Consider the following 20,076-nt stretch of genomic DNA (forward strand, 5'->3'; position numbering starts at 1 on the left):
TGGGTTTTTAGGGTTATTTGCACTTATACTTGTGGGTTAAATAAACCTTCATGTCTACTCCTTAGCTAACCTAACAAGCTTGTTTTTGGGCTGTGCGATATAATCTGTGATGCATCACCTCCCGTTGTCCTCGCTGCCACTTTATGGAAATCTGTTTAGGCAACAGATGCAACATCATCCCAACAAACGTTAGAACCTAGTGTGAACGTAGCCGGACTTAGACCTATAGGTAAAACTGAGTCTAGTTCATTAGCCTGACAAAACAGCTAATCACTATTTAAATTCTCATGTGTTCAGATTGGAGCGTATACACATGTTTTCATCATGACAGTTTAACCAGCCATCGTCTATATATCTTCTTATCCTAACTGGTGTCTAATGTTTTAGGAATTCTCTTAATAAAATGCGCCTTACAAAAAACATGTTGACATGATCAGTGGCTGTTGGAAAAATTCTCATCTAGAGAATGAGTTCCTGTATAGACTGCACCTGCCCTCTAGTGGTAACTTGAGGTCATTGCTAATAGATGGAAACACCAAACCAGGAATCAATCACTAACTACCAGCTAATCATGTCAAATGGATCTGGAATGAACAAATAGAGATGTACTACTAACAGAATTTATTTTACCATCCCCTCTGCAGCATAGTATGCCCATTCTTAAAGCTGAACAGTCATATTTGTTGCCCTGTTTACCTGCTCTGATGTTCACTAATATACACAACTCTTGACAATTTAAAATTATTTATTTATAACACAAGACATTTCAGGTACAAATATGTTCCCATAGTAACAGATTTTAGTAAACAGAGAGAAAAACAGACATTTCTTATATACTCCAGACACTATAGACAGAGCTGAAAAAACAGCAAGAACTAAAATGACAAATGTTTCTGAGCATGGCACCAAATCCAGGATAAATTACCAATAACACATGGTTGGTCTCAGGAGAAAAGGCAGCACAGGCAGCCGCAGGGAAATCCAGAAAGCTTGGCGTAAAAAGTCCTTCATTAACATGTAACTTGCTGAGTTTCTGTAGAGACAGACTCTAGAATATACTAACTGGCTGAGGGTCCACTGCTAGGTAAAAAGTAAATGCAATAAGAAAGCACCACAAAGGTTCAGCTCAAACAGCTCAGCAGAAATGTACTTCATCTAACTTAATTAAGAGTCTTGTCTTGTGTCTAATTCAAACAGCAAAAATAAAACCATGCACCAAATAGGCGCCTGTTGGCTTTCACAGCGTTTATAGAAATGGACAGAGACAAGCGCAGACAATACTGATAGCTGCCTGAGTTCCTGTAGAAGCTGCACTGGGTCTGGCTTCCCACTCTGCAGAGGGATCATAATGAAGACATAAAGCTGGCTCTCTGCTACACAAACACAATGCTGCTGGCCCTTTCTGGGACACATCAGTGTGTTGGTAGCTTCGTAGTGAAAGCTGTGGCTAGGTGAGTTAGCTACAGGCTAACAGCTGGGACTCATACAGCTTCATGTTTATAGAGAACTAGGACAGAGCTGCACAACCACAGCGATTCATTCATGTCTAGATGCTCTGAGATCATTAGAGTGAAGGTGCAGTGAGCCTGCACCTTCAGGGGCGAGTTGAGCCTTCATGCATTATGGGAAGAAAAAACATCAGGAAAGGAACATAAAAAAAATCACTTTAAATCAAACAGCTTAAATAAGAGGAAATGGATCTGATTATATGTTAAATACATATTTGTAAAATAAGAAGGTTTTTTTTAAGATACTGAAATGACATGGTGTGCTGACTGGGGGTCAGTAGATGAACTCTCCAGGGACCTCCTGCAGGGTGCTAAAGGGCTCCTCAAACTTGAAGCGTTTGGAGATGGCCTTCTGCTCTGCAGCCAGCGCTGCTTCCTCAGAGGTGGAGCTGGATGACTGGCACTGACCCAGGGTGTAGGCAGCCATGACGATCAGCTCCTCTGTCACTGACCCTTCTCCTTCCTCCTCTTCCTCAGTTGTGCTTGTGCTACTGGCAGGCGCCAGACTACAGGTGGAACTGCTGGTGGTGCTGGATGTCTCTGGGTCCTGCACTGGGAGCGTTTCCTCCTCCATTAGGAGTCCCTGGGGCCCTGTCCATTGAAGCCAGGGGTGTTTAAGGCACTGCTCCGCTGTGGCCCGCTCTCTGAAGACGAACGCACATAAAGCAGATGCTGGCTTGCAGGGCTTGGAAAATGTTGCAAAGCAAAATAACGTGTTCATATTTTGCCTTGTTACAACCACAGATTCAATGTACTTTAAAGGGATTTTATGGGATAGAGCAACCCATGTTTGTAAAATTCATGCATAGTTTAGATTGTTTTTTAAATGAAAATCTGAATTTTGTAAAGGCCTCACAGGTTTGTTAAGGTCATTAGTGAACAGTGTCATGAAAACCAAAGAACACATAAGACAGGTCAGGGAGAAAGATGTGGAGATGTTTAATGTAGGGTTGGGTTAGAACATAGTAATAATGTTTAAACATCTTCCTGAGAGGGAAAAGGAAAGACCGTAACAACTAAAAAAATGGCAGAGACATGGCCGTCCACCTAAGCATTAAACAGAGAAGCGGCGAAGAGGCTCAAGGTAACTTTGGAGGAGCTGCAGAGACTGACAGCTTAGGTAGAAGAATCTATCAACAAGACAATTATGAGTCAAACACTCTTGAAATCTGACATTGGACATCTTGCTAAACAAACAATCCCTATCGTGAAACAAGGTGGCGGTGGCATTACAGTGGGAATGCTTTTTATTCCATTTGGAACTGGGCATCTGATCAGAGTTGATGGGAAGACAGATGGAGCTAAATACAGAACAATCCTGGAGCAGAGGTTCACCTTCCAACAGGACAACAGGCCTAGACATTCACCGGAGCTAGTGGAATGGTCAATTATTTGTGCATCCACACCTGCAAAGCTGGCTAACATTCCTCAGAAGAGCTGCTAGGGAAGGATGCATGTAAATATGAAAACCAAGATAATTTTTCTTCGAATTCCCAGTTTTGCATTACTTTGTGTTGTGTGTCACATAAAATCCTAATAAAATGCGTTTGTGGTTGTAACAGGACAAAATAAGGACAAGTTGCAGTACTATAAACACAGCAATGCATGGAATCCAAATGGGACAGAACTCACTGTGGCTGTTTGCGGAGCAGCATTTGGATGAAGGACAGGGAGGCCTGGTCCAACTGCTGCAGCTCCTCCACACCATAGCTTACATTCAGCTGAGAGATGTTAAGAAACGTCTCCTGTTTGTTGTTGCCCAGGAATGGAGAGATCCCTGTTAGCATCACGTAGGCAAGAACTCCAATACTCCTGAACAGAGGAAAAAATTTAAGGTACTCCATGATCATTCCACCATGACACTTCCTGCGATTCACAGCTGGTAGAATGTTCTTTTCCTGGATTGTTGTATTTGGTTTATGTTAAAACACATCTTCTCCATTGGTGTCCAGATAATTACATTTTAGACGCAAATGTCCAAAGAACATTACTCCTGGTCTTTTCGTGTGTTCTTTCTGGAATACTTTCATCGGGCCTTCTTATTTTTCTCAGAAAGTTAAAGCAGACTCTTTGCACACCTATCAAAGTTACACATTTCCCTGTCTCCTTCTGATTGTACAGGCATGCACTGCACGCTCATATGAACAGTAGTGGATGCTTGCTGTAGGTCTTGTCATGAAGTGTTCTGCGGTTGACCTTCAGAGAGAACTTGCTTGAATGACCAAATCTGGACATGTCAGCAGTTGTTCTGCTGTTTTCAATGTCCTCCACTGGTATCCTATTTTCCATAGGGTGAAATAGCTCATTTAAAATTCTTTTGAGATCACTTTGAATCCCTCACCATACTCATAAGCTGCTGCAGTCATACACTGCAGCTCCCTGGATCATACCTTGGTTTTCGCTCTCATTTCAACAGTCAGGAGCACACAAATATACATGTCTGTAAAAGGTTGTAAAAGGACAAACCTCGTACAAAATGCTGAGTAAAAAAGTGGGAATGCATTTGGGGTGTCCCAAGTAATCCCTCACCAGAAATAGATTATTTTTTAATTATATTTTATAGAAATGTATTAAAGATCTTTTCTTCTGTTTAAAACTGGTATTAAATGCCCATGTGTACAAATTGGCTAGAAACCCACTCAGGCTTTCAGAAGGTTTCCTATTTTTAACATAACTGTAAATATGTGACAGCGTTTCACCTTCAGCTGTACAGCAAAACAAACAACTTGCTATGGATCAACATGCTAAACTCATTCAGAGGTTAAACAAGCCTTCTAAAGGAAACGGGACATTCTTGTGAGGCATGCTGGAAATATTATACATTATATATGGCATTATATAGTGACATTTACTACTATGCTGAGGTTCGATGTCTCAGACACTTCTTGGGTTGTCAGGTGGTTTCATGAAGCGGACAAAAATATCCTTTTGATTTGCCCCAACACAGCTTTAAAGTTTCTAATTAAACCGACTTTGTAGACGCTCTAGAGACTTTGTTGTCTGTTTTTTGATGAAAATTAAATGCGATAATAATAATAATTTAATTTAGACTTGATCAATCTCACAATTGAAAAATTATCCTCTGCTTTAACCCATCCCTTAGGGAGCAGTAGGGAGCATTCAGGGGCTAAGGGTCTTGCTCAGGAAGCCAGAGTGACAGGCTGTGGGATTCAAACCAGGGTCTTGGGGCCTCTGCAGGACCCTGCTCTCTAACCACTAGGCCACCACTCCCTTATGTATTGCTTGGAAAAGATGCTAAAGCAGGATGGGATTGCAGCACTCAACTACCTCTCCATTTATAACAGGTCCCTTTATTATATCAGTGTGAGGAAAAAAAGGACTTGGTTTTAACGTTTTCCTACTGTACTCGGGCTGTTAAAGCTCAATGGACACACAGAGGAAGCAGCCTTGATTTTAACTTGCCCCAGATAAAGATATCTTGTCAAAGATGGAAAATGGGGCTTAGAAAATGAAGAACCTTTTTAATCAAACGCAGTACTTGTAGAAAATGTGCATCAGTACTTGTAGCTGGAAACTAGAGCATGTTCTTACCACATATCTGTTGCAGTGCTTATAGGCTCATAGTTGAGAATCTCAGGAGCTGAATGGGAAACCAGAGACATAGAGCTGTATCATTCAGAACCAAATCTGTACTAATATTGTCAGGCAGTAGAAATCAACCTAAAAGGCGACTCACCAACATACTCTGGGGTTCCCATGATCTCCCTAAGTTCATGGTGGGTGCTGACCCTCCTGGAAAGCCCAAAGTCCACAATCTTTATATCGCCCACGGGAGAATTGCTGGTCAGCAGGATGTTCTGAGGCTGACAGGACACAGGAAACACTGGTGTTAACCTGGAAGGAATCAAGTGTCACATCTTTTCTCCATCCACAGCAAAGGTTTAAGACATGTTTGTTCAGTCCAAATAAAACAGGACCCAGTTTGAAGTGTAAGTGAAGTGACTCAGACATTGTTCCATCAGCCAGTGATGACATTCTGCCACAGTGGGATGGAAGCTTTCACACTCATAAACCACATAAGCACCAAAGTGATTTGATCTCTAACTGATATACTTTAACTCTGTCCTCCCTGAACTAACTCCCCAACAGAAAATACATGTTGTTTAACTCTACTGACTTTCAGGTCAAGGTGGACAATGTTGTTCTGATGGAAGAAGGAGACCCCCTCTAAGATTTGTCTCATAAGCCTCTTCACATCCTCCTCCATGAAGGCCTCGTCATCTCGATCTGACACACACTGGTTGAAGATCTCTCCTCCAGCAGCACTGCAAGCAAATACAAAGATGATGTAAAAACCTTTTCACCCTCATAGAAAATTAGTTAAAAATAAAACACAACAGCACATTGTGGAGGAAGTTTGAACCAAACTTCTAAGTAGAGTCCTGTGTGTAATTTAATCTGAGTATAAATCTTCTGTGAAGGCCATGAAGAGGATCAGAATTACACTTTTTGGCCTTCATACAAAACACAAAATGTGGCGAAACTAGCACTGCACATCCCCTTTTACATACCATCCCCATGATAAAACATGGTGGTGGCAGCATCATGCTTTGGGAAAACTTTACTTCAGCAGGAAGAGGAAAGCTGGTCAGATGATGGAAAGATGGATAAAGCTAAATACAGAACAACCCTGTGTGACAACCTGTTAGAGGTTCACCTTCCAGCAGGACAATATGGAACATCACACTGTGCCACACACCTGCTTTCAATGTTGAAGCTGCATGTAGACCTCATGAGTCAACATTACATCTATGATTTAGACCTATGATTTAAAGATTCCAGAAAGCATTATCCAAAAATCCAAGACAGCTTCATTTCATTTAGTACTAGAAACGACAGCAGTCATATTGCTGTTATATCAATGTGGGGAAAAAATTGTGAATTTTTGTTTGTTTGAGAAATAAAAGTTAAAAAGTTGAGAGAAAATGAAATGTGACAACATATTAACACTGTCCTGGTGCATGGAAAACCCCATTTATATCTGAAGTGTTATGTCTGAAGTGTTATATCTGAAGACATTATGCTGTACAGCGGGGCTGCAGGATAAATAGAAGCCATCACAATAATGAAATGGCTTGTGATAAATAAGCAAAAAAAAAAAAAATGTCTTTCCTCTTTAGGTTTAAGCTAATCCTTATTGCACTCGAGGCGGTTCTTTGTGATATGCATATTGTGAACAGTGATATTGTGATAATAGTAAATTTGCAATATATTGTGCAGCATGGACATTTTTGGTTGAAATCAGCCAAAATGTGAAGAATTTCTAAAGGTGATTCATTTTGCAAGAAATTTTAGGTGTTACATAGAAATGGTGTAAGTATTCATTGTCCATTATAAACAAAACAGGTGCAGTCACTCATTGGTTTCCTCACTAGTAAACTGTCTAAATTAGTTGACAGTTCGGTGGAGGTGCATTTCACCTAGGTTTTTATTAAATATATAAAGAGTTGGTCTGTTTAAATAATGACTCATTTGTATTTGCCTAATTAAGCTGTTTATAGAACAGATGAATACCCTTGCTGGGAAATTGGGAGTGTTTTTCCTTGTTCTCGCTTACCATTTTATTCTCCAGTGTGAACCTTGAACTGGCTGCAGGCAGGACTCACACAGAAAGACCATCTGTAATTTATAGTTTTGCTTCTGACTGTGGAAGGAAACCAAAACAGCCACAGAAAAACCCAATGGCAATCTTTGTTTCCCATTGCAGACACAACCTCCCGAAAATGAACATAAAACCAGTCCTAAGGCCAATTCTTGTGGTATCTCCTGTAAGAAATTAAACTCTCTCTAGCCTCAGTATGGGTTCTGATTTGCTTGAGGTGGTGGCAGAAATAGCAAAGCACCATCAAATATAGCAAACTAATTATGGGCTTGACTTGAATGAGGCCATTTGTACAGTTGTCAGGTCACTTTCCTTCCAGGCCAACGCAAAAAAAAATGCTAGTTAAAATAAAGGTTTTAGGACCGATCAAAAACACTTGGACCACCACCCTTTTGGACTTAATTTTCTCTGATCTGTGATAAAACCTTTTCCTAATAACATTCTGGAAAGCTGCCAGGAACATACTACGTGTCCCCTAAGGAAGCTTGTGAGGAAGGTGGATAGAGTAACGAGCACAAGGAGGGGTGAGTAGCTCCATTGTTGGAATATGAAGGTGAGAAGCAAAACGCCTTTAAAACCACTGGCAGGGTTAAAAAACCATAACAAAGTCAGAAAAAAATAGCAGTCAGTGGAACAGGATATTAGAATGAAGCTTAGCTATAGCCTGTGCTACATTCTTCCCTCAAATATTCTAATTAAAATACTTTGGACTTCACTAATAAAAAACAAAACTTTCCCTATTTGGGTTTCTCCCACATTTCTCATTTAATAAAACATGCAGTACTTCCATATTTCCGTTTTACAAGAAATGTTATTTGGACTTGCTCCAAATTCTACTCTTACTGGATATTTTGTTAGGTAAACCTGTTTAATTGCTTGTCAACACAAATCCTCTTGTGTCCACAGTTAATCGTTCGTCCTTCTTGGTGGTATGCTGATATTACCCTGGATACCGTGGCTCTTGATACATCACAAAGACTTGCTGTCTTGGTCACAGATGCGCCAGCAAGATGTGCACCAACAATTTGTCCTCATTTGAACTCTGGTATGTCACCCATAATGCTGTGTCCATTTCAATATTTTCAGCAAAACTGTGCTCTTACCCTGCTAATTGAACCTTCACACTCTGCTCTTATTGGTGCAATGTGCAATCAATGAAGACTGGCTACCAGGCTGGTCCAATTTAGCCATGAAACCTCCCACACTAAAATGACAGGTGTTTCAGTTTCATTGTCCAACCCCTGTATATCAGTAGAACAGTAAAAGTCCATCTAAGAGGCCAAACATACAAGTGACATGCAAAGTTGTATTGCATGAGACCTGAAATATAAGTTGTATAACTCACTTGTTGCATCCAAGCAGTCCTTTGATATTGTGATTACGAGTGTGATTTGATATTACTAACCTATCGTACCATCTCTGATCGCAGTCCATGCCAGGCCCCTTCTTAGTTTTAGCTGCAACATTAAGAGGGTCAGGTCAGAATTAGCTATAAACTGCATGTAAGCAAAAATCCATCCTACCTGGTATCAACAGTTCTGGCTGCTGCTGGTGGTGTAATGGTGTGGGGCTCACTTTCTTAGCACACTTTAGCCCTAAGGTCCAATCAAGCACCTGAGTAATGTTGCTGACAATGTAAATCCCTTCATGACCACAGTGTAACCATCTTTTGATGGACAATTAAAGCAGGAAAATATACCATGTCACACATAAAAACCTCTAAAGAGGAGCAGATAAGCTCAGATAATTGGCTTCTTGTGTTAACAATGTTTACCTTTCAAGGAAAGTGTGCAGCCACCATCAGTGTTCCACATAATGGCCTCACGTGTAAGAACACTGCAGCTAAGAATGTTCTAGCTGATAGATCATATTTCTGGACCACCAAGAACTTCAAGGTGAGATATTAAACCACACTAAAGAAGGCTTCAGACCATCCACGAAGCTCCAAGATGAGCACAGTACAGTACAGTACAATAGAATCGTACTTCCACCGGTCTAGAACTTGTTCAACAATGGCAACAGCTGAGCTCGAGTGACTCTACAACAAACACTGAGACATCAGCCTTGTGCCAGGAAGGGAGACAAAGAGGCAACTTCTCTCCAATATAAATATAAACATAAACAACAAACTGAAATTCTGTGAAAGGTGTGGAAATGGACAGCAGAACAGACACAATTTTATTTACTGATGATTCCTCCTCCTAATTAGTTGGGACGACCAGAAACCTACTTGTCTGATGAAGAAAAGACCAGTGCTGCCATGTGTGGCTCTATAAAGAAACATTCTGATACAATCCATATGTGAAGTTGCTTGCCTCCTAAAGGAGTGGCGTAACTCATATTTTTGATGAGAATATAGCCATGAACGGGATAAAAATGTAATTCAAGAGAAACATCTTGCAAAAGCCTAAAAATCTTGTGATGGTTTGTGGATTTTCCAGATTAATGAGCCCTGTATTAAAAAGGTAAAATGACAAGCAGCTCAAAGATCAACTGAAAGTTTGGACTTCTGCTCTAAAAACTAAAAACTAGTAGGTGGATAAACATCCCTCCATCTATTTTGTGTATCTGCTTAACGTTGTATAGTCACAGAGGGGACTGGTGCCTATTTCCAGTTGTTAATGGCAAACAGTAACAGCACACCCTCTCAAACTGGTTTCATGAACATCACAAACAAGTTAACTGTTGACCACTAACCTTTGTAGTCACCAGATCTTAACCTAGTGAGGCATCTTTGGGATATAATAAGGACCAAAATCTCTCAGGAATGTTTCCGACACCTTGCTGAATCTACGCCATGAAGAATGAAAGCGGTTCCAAAGGCTAAAACCGGGTCAGCTCTGCACTAGCAAGGTGTACCTGATAAAAACGCTGGAGAGTGTAGCACCTTCGGACAATACATACAACATACTTTTTTGGCATTACAAAAAAACCTTCAAGTTTGAGTTTCAGTTCTAACTTTGAGCAGAGTCTTTCAGAGATTCTTTATGAAACAGTCTGGGCTGCAGGGCTGCAACCATTCATTTAAAACTTAATGTACAGATGGCAAAGTCTAGTGCATGCTATGAGACTAAGAATACATTCACCACTCACCCAGAAAGTATTATTGTTAGTACTACAAAATATAATGAATAAATGAACATAATTTATAAAGCACTTCACATAAAAGTTATGCAAAAAAAGCTGCTAATGATGACATGCAGAACCTTGAAGACCCATCTTCTTGCAATTATTCAGCAATGGGAAAGAGTTTCAAGTTTCAGGGATCTACACCAGCAGGAAACAATGAGAGGGAGATCTATGGACAGCCAATAATACGTCATATCATTTGTGCGTTCTAAAACCTGGTGCAGTCTAATAAACAATGTCAAATATGTCAATAAGAGGCTAACAGCAACCAGAAGCTAGCATAATAAAAGATGATGTGCTGTCATGTCGTCAGGTAATCCATCAAGTTCACTACAAATAAAGTCCAGGCTCCTTTAAAAATGTCTGCAATGAGCAGTGATGACTCCAGGCAAATATAACATGGTATACAACCAGTTAGAATGTATTGACTAACTGAAGGCGTATTTACACAGAGACCTTTGGCACAAAACCTCACTGGATTGATAGAAAGATGGTTCTGAATTAAGAATCATGTGAAAATCTTTATATGGATGATACCTCAGTAGAACCATGGTTCTACTGGGGTATCACAGTATCATTGTTGGAGACCACAGTGACAGTGTGTGAAAGCAGGGGGGCAGAAAACCAAACACAGCAAAAGAGGAGAATTATTAATCATTAAAGTAGGTCAGCTACAGAAATGTGATTGGCTGCTAATCTGTGTCGTCAAACCACACACACACAAAAACACACAGAGCTATCCATGTGGCTGCTCCACACACGTGCAGAAAATGGTTGGAATGAAGGTTTGTTCCACACATGATCAAACAGTAACTAATCCAGTCTGACACAGAAAACCACTTAGATTCAGATGGGTACTCTGGTGAGGTTTTGATGATTTTAATAAAGACATTATAATTGTAGAAAGCAAACCTCACACTAAAGCTGGAGCCATTTCCTGGACAGCACTGTGTGTAAGGCTTTCCCCAACTGCCATGTGTCCCTTACATTCATGGAATATGGATAAGTGGCTCCATTTGTCTGTCTTCGATTATTGCAGATACTCAACACACTACATCAGTTTGGAAAGACTTTAAATTAGGAGTTGTCAAAGTCAAATATTTAACAGGCAAAACAAAATAAATCTTTAGGTAAGATACCAAAGTTACTACATTACCCTGAAAATAAAATAAGAAACAACCTTTATTTAACAGGGACAATGTACAGCTCAAACATAAATGCACTGTACCAGATTATTGCATGAGTTAATTCCCATCTGCAGTCTTTTGGCAGTTTACAAAATCTTCGGAAGTGTGAAAAACTTTCCATGTTTATACTCCATTTGCTAATTCAACTCACAGTTACCCCTTTATTTACACGTGACCCTAAGCAATCTGTACTTAGGGTCTAATTGACCTGACCTACAACTTCACAGTTTGCCATTATCTCAAAGCTGTGGTTGTTTGCATACAATGAAGAAAACTATGAAACACAGGTAATTCCAAAATGATTCATACTCCTGTTATATTTAGATTTAAAGTGATCTTTTAATTTTACCAACATGGTTCTCCTGACTGTAGTAAATAACATTTGAAGAGCCCAAGCCACAGTCTGGACTTGAATCGGATATTAAATCTGTGGAAGACACTAAAGATTAGGGTGAAGGCAAGGAGGCATTCCAGCCTCACAGACTTGGAGCATCACCAAAGAGAAACTGTCAAAATAGAAAGTGAAACATGCAAAACGCTGGTCAGAAATTATAAGGGTCTGATTGCTGTAATGAAGGGTCTAAATCTTTTTATACAATATAAATACAGAAATAAATGATTTGCTTCAAAATGATAAACCTTTTATATTGTACTCGTACTCGTACTAGTCGTCTTCCGCTTATCCGGGACCGGGTCGCGGGGGCAGCAGACTCAGCAGAGACGCCCAGATGTCCCTCTCCCCAGACACCTCCTCCAGTTCCTCCAGGGGGAGCCCAAGGCGTTCCCAGGCCAGCCGAGAGACATAGTCCCTCCAGCATGTCCGGGCCGTCCCCTGGGCCTCCTCCCGGTGGGACGTGCCTGGAACACCTCCCGAGGAAGGCGCCCAGGAGGCATCCGGTATAGATGCCCGAGCCACTTCAACTGGCTCCTCTCGATGTGGAGGAGCAGCGGCTCTACTCCGAGCCCCTCCCGGATGGCCGAGCTCCTCACCCTATCTCTAAGGGAGTGCCCGGCCACCCTACGGAGGAAGCTCATTTCAGCCGCTTGTATCCGGGATCTCGTTCTTTGGTCATGACCCAAAGTTCATGGCCATAGGAGGTAGGTGAGGGTAGAAACGTAGACCGACCGGTAAATTGAGAGCTTTGCTTTTCGGCTCAGCTCTTTCTTCACCACAATGGACCGGCACAGCGCCCCCATTACCGTGGCAGCCGCACCGATCCGTCTGTCGATCTCCCGCTCCATTCTTCCCTCACTCGTGAACAAGACCCCGAGATACTTAAACTCCTCCACTTGAGGCAGGAACTCCCCTCCAACCTGAAGAGGACAAGCCACCCTTTTCCGGTCGAGTACCATGGCCTCGAACTTGGAGGAGCTGATCCTCATCCTAGCCGCTTCACACATTGGCTGCGAACCGCCACAGCGCATGCTGTAGGTCTTGGCTAGAGGGGGCCAGCAGGACCACGTCATCTGCAAAAAGAAGAGACAAAATCCACTGGTCCCCAAACCAGACCCCCTCCGGCCCTTGGCTGCGTCTAGAAATCCTGTCCATAAAAGTTATGGGGTATAGAGCTGGTCCAGTGTTCCACGGCCGGGACGAAAACCACACTGCTCCTCCTGAAGCCGAGGTTCGACTATCGGTCGGACTCTCCTCTCCAATACCCTGGCGTAGGCCTTACCAGGGAGGCTGAGGAGTGTGATCCCCCTGTAGTTGGAACACACCCTCCGGTCCAGGGTGGTGGTCCCCCTTCTTATGAAGGGGGACCACCACCCCAGTCTGCCAGTCCAGAGGCACTGTCCCCGTCCGCCACGCAATGTTGAAGAGGCGTGTCAACCATGACAGTCCTACAACATCCAGAGACTTGAGGTACTCAGGGCGGATCTCATCCACCCCCAAAGCCTTGCCACCGCGGAGCTTTTTAACCACCTCGGTGACTTCAGCCTGGGTGATGAAAGAGTCCAACCCCGAGTCCCCAGCCTCTGTTTCCACCACGGAATGCGTGATGTCAGGATTGAGGAGATCCTCGAAGTACTCCTTCCACCACCCGATAATGTCCTCAGTCGAGGTCAGCAGTCTCCCGCCCCCACTATAAACAGTGTTGGCGAAGCACTGCTTCCCTCTCCTGAGGCGCCGGACAGTTTGCCAGAATCGCTTCGAGGCCAACCGGTAGTCCTTCTCCATGGCTTCACCGAAAACCTCCCAGGCCCGAGTTTTTGCCTCTGCCACAGCCCGGGCCGCAGCACGTTTGGCCTCACGGTACCCATCAGCCACCTGAGGAGTCCCACAAGCCAACCACAGCCGATAGGACTCCTTCCTCAGCTTGACAGCATCCCTTACTGCCGGTGTCCACCACCGGGTTCTGGGATTGCCGCCGCGACAGGCACCGCAGACCTTACGGCCGCGGCTATGGGCAGCAGCATCGACAATAGATGCGGAGAACGTGGTCCACTCGGACTCTATGTCTCCAACATCCCCCGGGATCTGGTCGAAGCTCTCCCGGAGGTGGGAGTTGAATACATCCCTGGCCGAGGGCTCCGCCAGGCGTTCCCAGCAGACCCTCACTATGCGCTTGGGCCTGCCAAGTCTGTCTGACTTTCTCCTCCTCCAGCGGATCCAACTCACCACCAGGCGGTGATCAGCGGACAGCTCAGCCCCTCTCTTCACCCGAGTGTCCAAAACATGCGGCCGAAGGTCTGATGATACGACAACAAAGTCGATCATCAATCTCCTGCCTAGGGTGTCCTGGTGCCAAGTGCACTGATGGACACCCTTATGTTTGAACATGGTGTTCGTTATGGACAATCCGTGACTAGCACAGAAGTCCAATAACAAAACACCACTCGGATTCAGATTGGGGAGGTCATTCCTCCCGATCACGCCTCTCCAGGTGTCACTGTCGTTCCCCACGTGGGCGTTGAAGTCCCCCAGCAGAATAATGGAGTCCCCGGGAGGGGCACTATCCAGCACCCCAGACAGGGACGCCAAGAAGGCCGGGTACTCTGCAATACCACTCGGCCCGTAGGCTGAAATGATAGTCAGAGACCTCTCCCCAACCCAAAGGCGCAGGGATACGACCCTCTCATCCACTGGGGTAAACCCCAACACGAGACGGCTGAGCTGGGGGGCAACAAGCAAACCCACACCAGCCCGCCGCCTCTCTCCGTGGGCCACTCCAGAGTAGAAGAGAGTCCAACCCCTCTCAAGGAGATGGGTTCCAGAGCCCACGCTGTGCTTGGAGGCGAGCCCGACTATTTCTAGTCGATATCTCTCGACCTCCCGCACAAGCTCAGGCTCCTTCCCCCCCAGCGAGGTGACATTCCACATCCCTAGAGCCAGCCCTTTTATATTGTATTATTTTCTTTTGAGAGATGTCTCCCTGATTTTAAGAGATGTTTGTGGTGAATGGACAAATTAAACTCCTAATTGTGGTGCAACCCTGCAGAGATATCTCTTAAACAGGTTTTAGAACCAAGTATAAATTTCATTCAGGAAAAGCCTCACAATGAGGACCTTGTCACACCAAGTAATTAACAGTAAGTATAAAACATACAGTATTTTATTAAAGAAAATAAAGCATTAGTAATCAAAACATGAACCAATTAAAAGTGTTATTTCTGATCTTTTTGTTGTTATTGTGAAGCTCTAACCAGCCGATTTCTCTTTGAAAACCAAAATAACAGAATTAGCAGAGGCTTTCTGCAATGTGAAGTCATTCTTTAGGTTAGAAACGTAACTAATTTAAAGCCAAATAATTTACAGTTTACATTTTTTACTCTTTAGCACCTTGTATCAGTAAATAACATGATTAGAGCAGTTAACAATACTCACTATGTCTATTCCCTATCAACACTACCACATTCAGCATGATCCATGACAGAGAGGTTGAAACAGATTAACCTTTTCTGTAATACATTCAGTCTCCCTGGTATCTGCTCAAGCTGCTCCAGTTCAACTCCTCCACTAATTCACCAAAACATCCCAACCACACAAAATAATTCATGTCCTGTGTCAGATGGCTTCTTTTTATATAAATCAAATTTCAAACAGTCAAATACACCCATTTATGTTGAAATGCACCTCAATGCTTCCTCTGACTTTTTAAACACCTCACTGATACAGAAAATAGCTAACCAAGTCTTCTTGAAGTAATAACTTACACACTGAAGACTGTTGTGGTTACCATGTCCTGGTAGCATATATGCTGTGTGACCTGATAGAAAAAGATCAGATGCTTGAGCTTCTGTCCAATCACCAATCAGAGCTAGTAGAGCTAAAAATAACCGGATGACACATCTCTATATTAACTGTAAAAAGGAGAACAGATTTGATTTCACGGTCTTATTGGGCAACGTGAAGAATATACACATATCAACTTATGGTTGAAGACCAGTTCAGACTTAACATGTGTGTTAACATGCGTCATGTTGGATCCAGAGAGAGTTACCTTAGTGGGCTGTCAGCTGATGTTTCTATAACAGCACAGATACTTGTAGCTTAACAGACACTATATGAGTGAGGGCACTGACAGTTAATAATGTAGGACTTTTTAAATCTCAGCATCACCACACAGACGTTTAACCTTTAAATCAGCACTGCAGTAAAACTGCTGATGGCCCATTTGCACATATGGCGCAACTTATATGTGACTCCTCTGAAGACCACATGAACGGAAAGGTCATTTAAATTTCCCCTGATCACAGATTTACTCACCACAAGCAGCCCACAAAATTTTGCCTGGGTTAAAAAGTGGATTAACTAACCCCTGGCAGTAATAATTAAGAGTTTGGCATCTGCTGCCAACAGAGTATGAAAAGACACTGATCTGCTTACTGAAGGCAAAATGTCCACAGTGACAGCAAAGTAATTTTATTATCCATGAGGTCTTTGCCTTTAATACTCTGCTCAGTTACTTTCCTTGCTGCATCTTAGCAACAAGAACACGTATGTGTACATTGGTTTTATTCTTGGTCTTGTTTTTGTAAAAAACAAAAAGCACTTAAGCAGCAGGGAAAAGTCTTGTCTAAACGAAAGTCAGAAGCAGTGTCTATTTCTGATGATTCCACCAGGTCCTACTGAGTTAATTTCTCCTCACGTGAGACACATACCTTTTCCTGACTTCACACATGTTAGGTATGCACTGGTAATGGTTAGGTTTCGGGTTAGGCCATAGAAATAAATGAAAGGTTAATGAAAGTCAATTCAAAGACGCGCGCGTGTGTGTGTGTGTTCTTACCTATCCAACAGTGGACTTTGGCATCCTTACACACTCACAAAGAGTTGACTCCAAAGCAAACAGGAGACATTTTTTAGGTCCCCTGTTGGAAACGCTTTGACCTGTGTGTGTGTGTGTATGTGCTTTTATGCTTCATTCTTACTAACTTCCTGTGTCTCTTTGTGTCCTTCTCTCTGTTCAAATGTCATATTGGATTTGGCCTTCATGCCTCATATTTGATCACCCCCCTCACACACACACACCAACACACACACACACACACACACACACACACACACACACACACACACACACACACACACACACACACACACACACACACACACACAATGGGAACTAGGCTAAGCAGTGAAATGAGAATATTGACATCTGGTGCAGCTATTGTAGTCAACACATATATTGTTTGTGTGTGTGTGTGTGTGTGTGTGCGTGCACCAGGGACCCTGTCCAGCTACGTTCTACAACACTAATATTAGATTTACATTCCATCTGTCTGTACATCTCTACAGTGTTTTGCTCAATGAGGGGATGAGATGAATACCTAACGAACCTCTAGCTGACAGAACACCACTGTTCTTCACCGTTCTGCGTGAGATATGACAACAAGTGAGCCACTTTGATTGATGGAGTAGCACATGTCTACTGAAGCATTCAAATTTGGCCTGAAACTCTGCCAGTCTCTGAATTTTAGAATTTAGATTTAGGTGAATCACTGTGGTAGAATGTGAAATTTAGGTTAAAAAAAAACACAAAATTGATCCTCCATGGATTTCTTCCTAATAATAAAAGCAGTAAATGGTAAATTCATGTTTTAAAGAAACTGTATAACAAAAATCAGCTGCTACAGTTTTTAAATAAATTAACAAGTGTAGCAGCTTGTTAAAACGTGTCCTTTTTCTCCCCTAAATTTATGAATTAAAAAAAATAAAATTACATACAAATATAATGTGAGAACAAGGATAATTCAGGATGGGTTTTGGTGTTTATATTCTGTACTCACAACTCCAGAACAAGCACCATCTCTGAAGCCATCTCGTAGACCTGGTGGAGGTTGACCACACAGGGACTGGCTGTAGCCAGCTCGAGCACTGCAATCTCATGAATGATTTCCACCCGGCAGTCTTGTCCTTTCCGTCTCTTTCTCATAAACTTCGCAGCATATTCGTGGCCCGTGGATTTCTCCATACACTTTCTAACCACAGCAAACTTCCCCCTAAAAGAAAGGAACAGTATCAGAAGAGGGCACAGTATTTACAGGTACATTCTTATCGTACACACCACATTCATAGCCAAAGGTTTTGAGACAAATTAAAATAGTGTTTTTTTTTAATTAATTGCTATGGTTGTTACAGTCATAATTTGCATTGAATTTAAGGTGCTATGCGGGGCAGACAAGTAAAGGGCCACTATTAAAACAACCTGGACTTCCTTAACACACTCGTCATCTTCCTCTTAGCCAGTACCAGGTTGAGGCGGCAGCAGTCTCAGCAGGGACATCCAAACTTACCTCTACCCAAACAACTCCTTCAGCTCCTCTTGGGGAAGCTCGAAGCGTGCCCATGAAAGCCGAGAAACGCTGGAGGGACAACGTGTCCTCGGCCTCCTACTGGTGGGATGTGCCGGAAAGACCTCCTAAAGCAGGCATCCAGAACATATGCCCAAGCCTCAGCTGACTTCTCTCAATGTGGAGGAGCAGCGGCTCTACTCCAAACTCCTACCGGATGGCCAAAGTCCTCACCCTACCGCTATGGGAGTGCCCAGCCACCCAAGGGAGGAAGCTAATTTCTGCCGCTTGTACCTGGGATCTCGTTTTTCGATCATGACCCAAAGTTCATGACAATAGGTGAGGATGTGGACTATCCAGCAAATTCAGAGCCTTGCCTTTTGGCTCAGCACCCTCTTCACCACCGCATGCTGTAGGTCCCAGCAAAAGGAAGCCAGAACTACGTCATCTGCAAAAAACAGAGATGAAATTCACTGGTCCCCACACCAGACCCTCTCTGCCCCTTAGCTGCACCTAGAATGTCTGCCCATGAAAATTAAAACAAGACCAGTAACAAAGGGCAGCTCTGCCGAAGTCCAACATGACCCAGTATTGAGGGTAGTTATTATGAGCGTGTGGTCAACAGCATAAAAAGCATTATGGATGACAAAAAAATGTGACATTGTGGTCTCATCTGATCAGAGCACCTTCTTTTCTGTGCCCCCTATATGGCTTGTAGCAAACTGCAGAGGGGACGTCTTATGACCTTTCAAAATTTGCTTTCTTTCTACCACTCTTATATAAAGGCCATATTTGTTGACTGCACAACAAATACTTGTCCTGTCAACATAATCAGCCACCTGATCTGTGGATCTCTGCATGGTTTGGAGAAAACCTGGCCCATGGTAACTCCTTCAGAGTTATCATAGACATCTTAGCTGTTCTCTGTTTCAGTTTAGGTGGAAGACCAGGTGTTGTTAGGTTTGCAGTTGCCCGATACTTCATTTTCCCGATGAATTGAACAGTGCTCTGTGAAATGTTCCAAACTGGGTCATATGCTTTTGTAACGGTTTGTTTAAAAGAACCACATCTTATCCCTCAGTTCTCTGGTTGAACTAGATTTTATTTCATGGTGCCAGGGTAAATAGGGCTGAAAACAGATGAATGCCACATTTTTCAGTTTATGATTAAAATGAAATAAAACCAATTTAATTTCCATTTTACAATTACACACTACTTTATGTTTGTCTATCACTTAAAACACATTGTGCATAAAGATCTTTGAGTTTGAATACTTTAGCAGGGCACTGTGTATACTGGTTTTTAAGTTATGAAGTAATTATGGGTACACTGTTAACAGTGGGTTTGGTGAAACTAACTCACAGTCTCTGTGGATCCAAAGGTGTTCTGATTAATACAACAGAAAAACATTCACAGTGAAAAAGTAGTTGGATGGAGGTTCATAAACAAGTTCCATTTCTCTGTGACCATTTGCTGTGACCCAGATTAGGTGCACACAGTGGAGGGTGGCCTGACGTAAAAACCATGTCACACATGCTGCCGCAGGCACGTCCTCTGCCATAAAATGATGGGCAACGATGAGCCTGCATCATGCCAGCTGTCTGGTCAATTCTGACAGTCAGCAGCAGCTGCAGCAGTAGCAGCTTGGCTAGGTCACTGACCCAAAAGTAGAACACTCTGCACATGCCCGTAGGAAACAAACTGCAAACCGTACTGTGATTTATACCAGCACAGAAAAACTCTTTATTTGATGGTTATTTGACTATCCTTGCAGCTCATTACATACAGTAAACTTAGTGGTCTAAAGGTAGCTTGAGTGTTAAAAACAAATCTAACCAAAAAGCAACAAATAAAGTTTTTCTCACAGTGACTGTTCACCAGCAATGACTCAACA

At 42.7% G+C, this 20,076-nt stretch overlaps 1 protein-coding gene across 1 annotated transcript in view; it reads right to left on the minus strand.

Annotated features, from left to right (window-relative positions):
* Window positions 1-727: 727 nt before the first annotated feature.
* LOC124857913 (E3 ubiquitin-protein ligase HECW1) overlaps window positions 728-20,076 on the minus strand; it is a 210,636-nt gene continuing 191,287 nt past the window's right edge. The window contains exons 29-34 of the mRNA XM_047349491.1: window positions 17,679-17,891; window positions 5,647-5,794; window positions 5,206-5,332; window positions 5,061-5,109; window positions 3,141-3,320; window positions 728-2,152 (exon numbers count right to left, since the gene is read on the minus strand). Of these exons, the coding sequence (XP_047205447.1) occupies window positions 1,783-2,152; window positions 3,141-3,320; window positions 5,061-5,109; window positions 5,206-5,332; window positions 5,647-5,794; window positions 17,679-17,891 (1,087 nt within the window). The 3' untranslated portion in view covers window positions 728-1,782. The remainder of the gene's footprint in view (window positions 2,153-3,140; window positions 3,321-5,060; window positions 5,110-5,205; window positions 5,333-5,646; window positions 5,795-17,678; window positions 17,892-20,076) is intronic.

This window comes from Girardinichthys multiradiatus, chromosome 21, assembly GCF_021462225.1.
Source record: "Girardinichthys multiradiatus isolate DD_20200921_A chromosome 21, DD_fGirMul_XY1, whole genome shotgun sequence".
NCBI lineage: Eukaryota > Metazoa > Chordata > Actinopteri > Cyprinodontiformes > Goodeidae > Girardinichthys > Girardinichthys multiradiatus.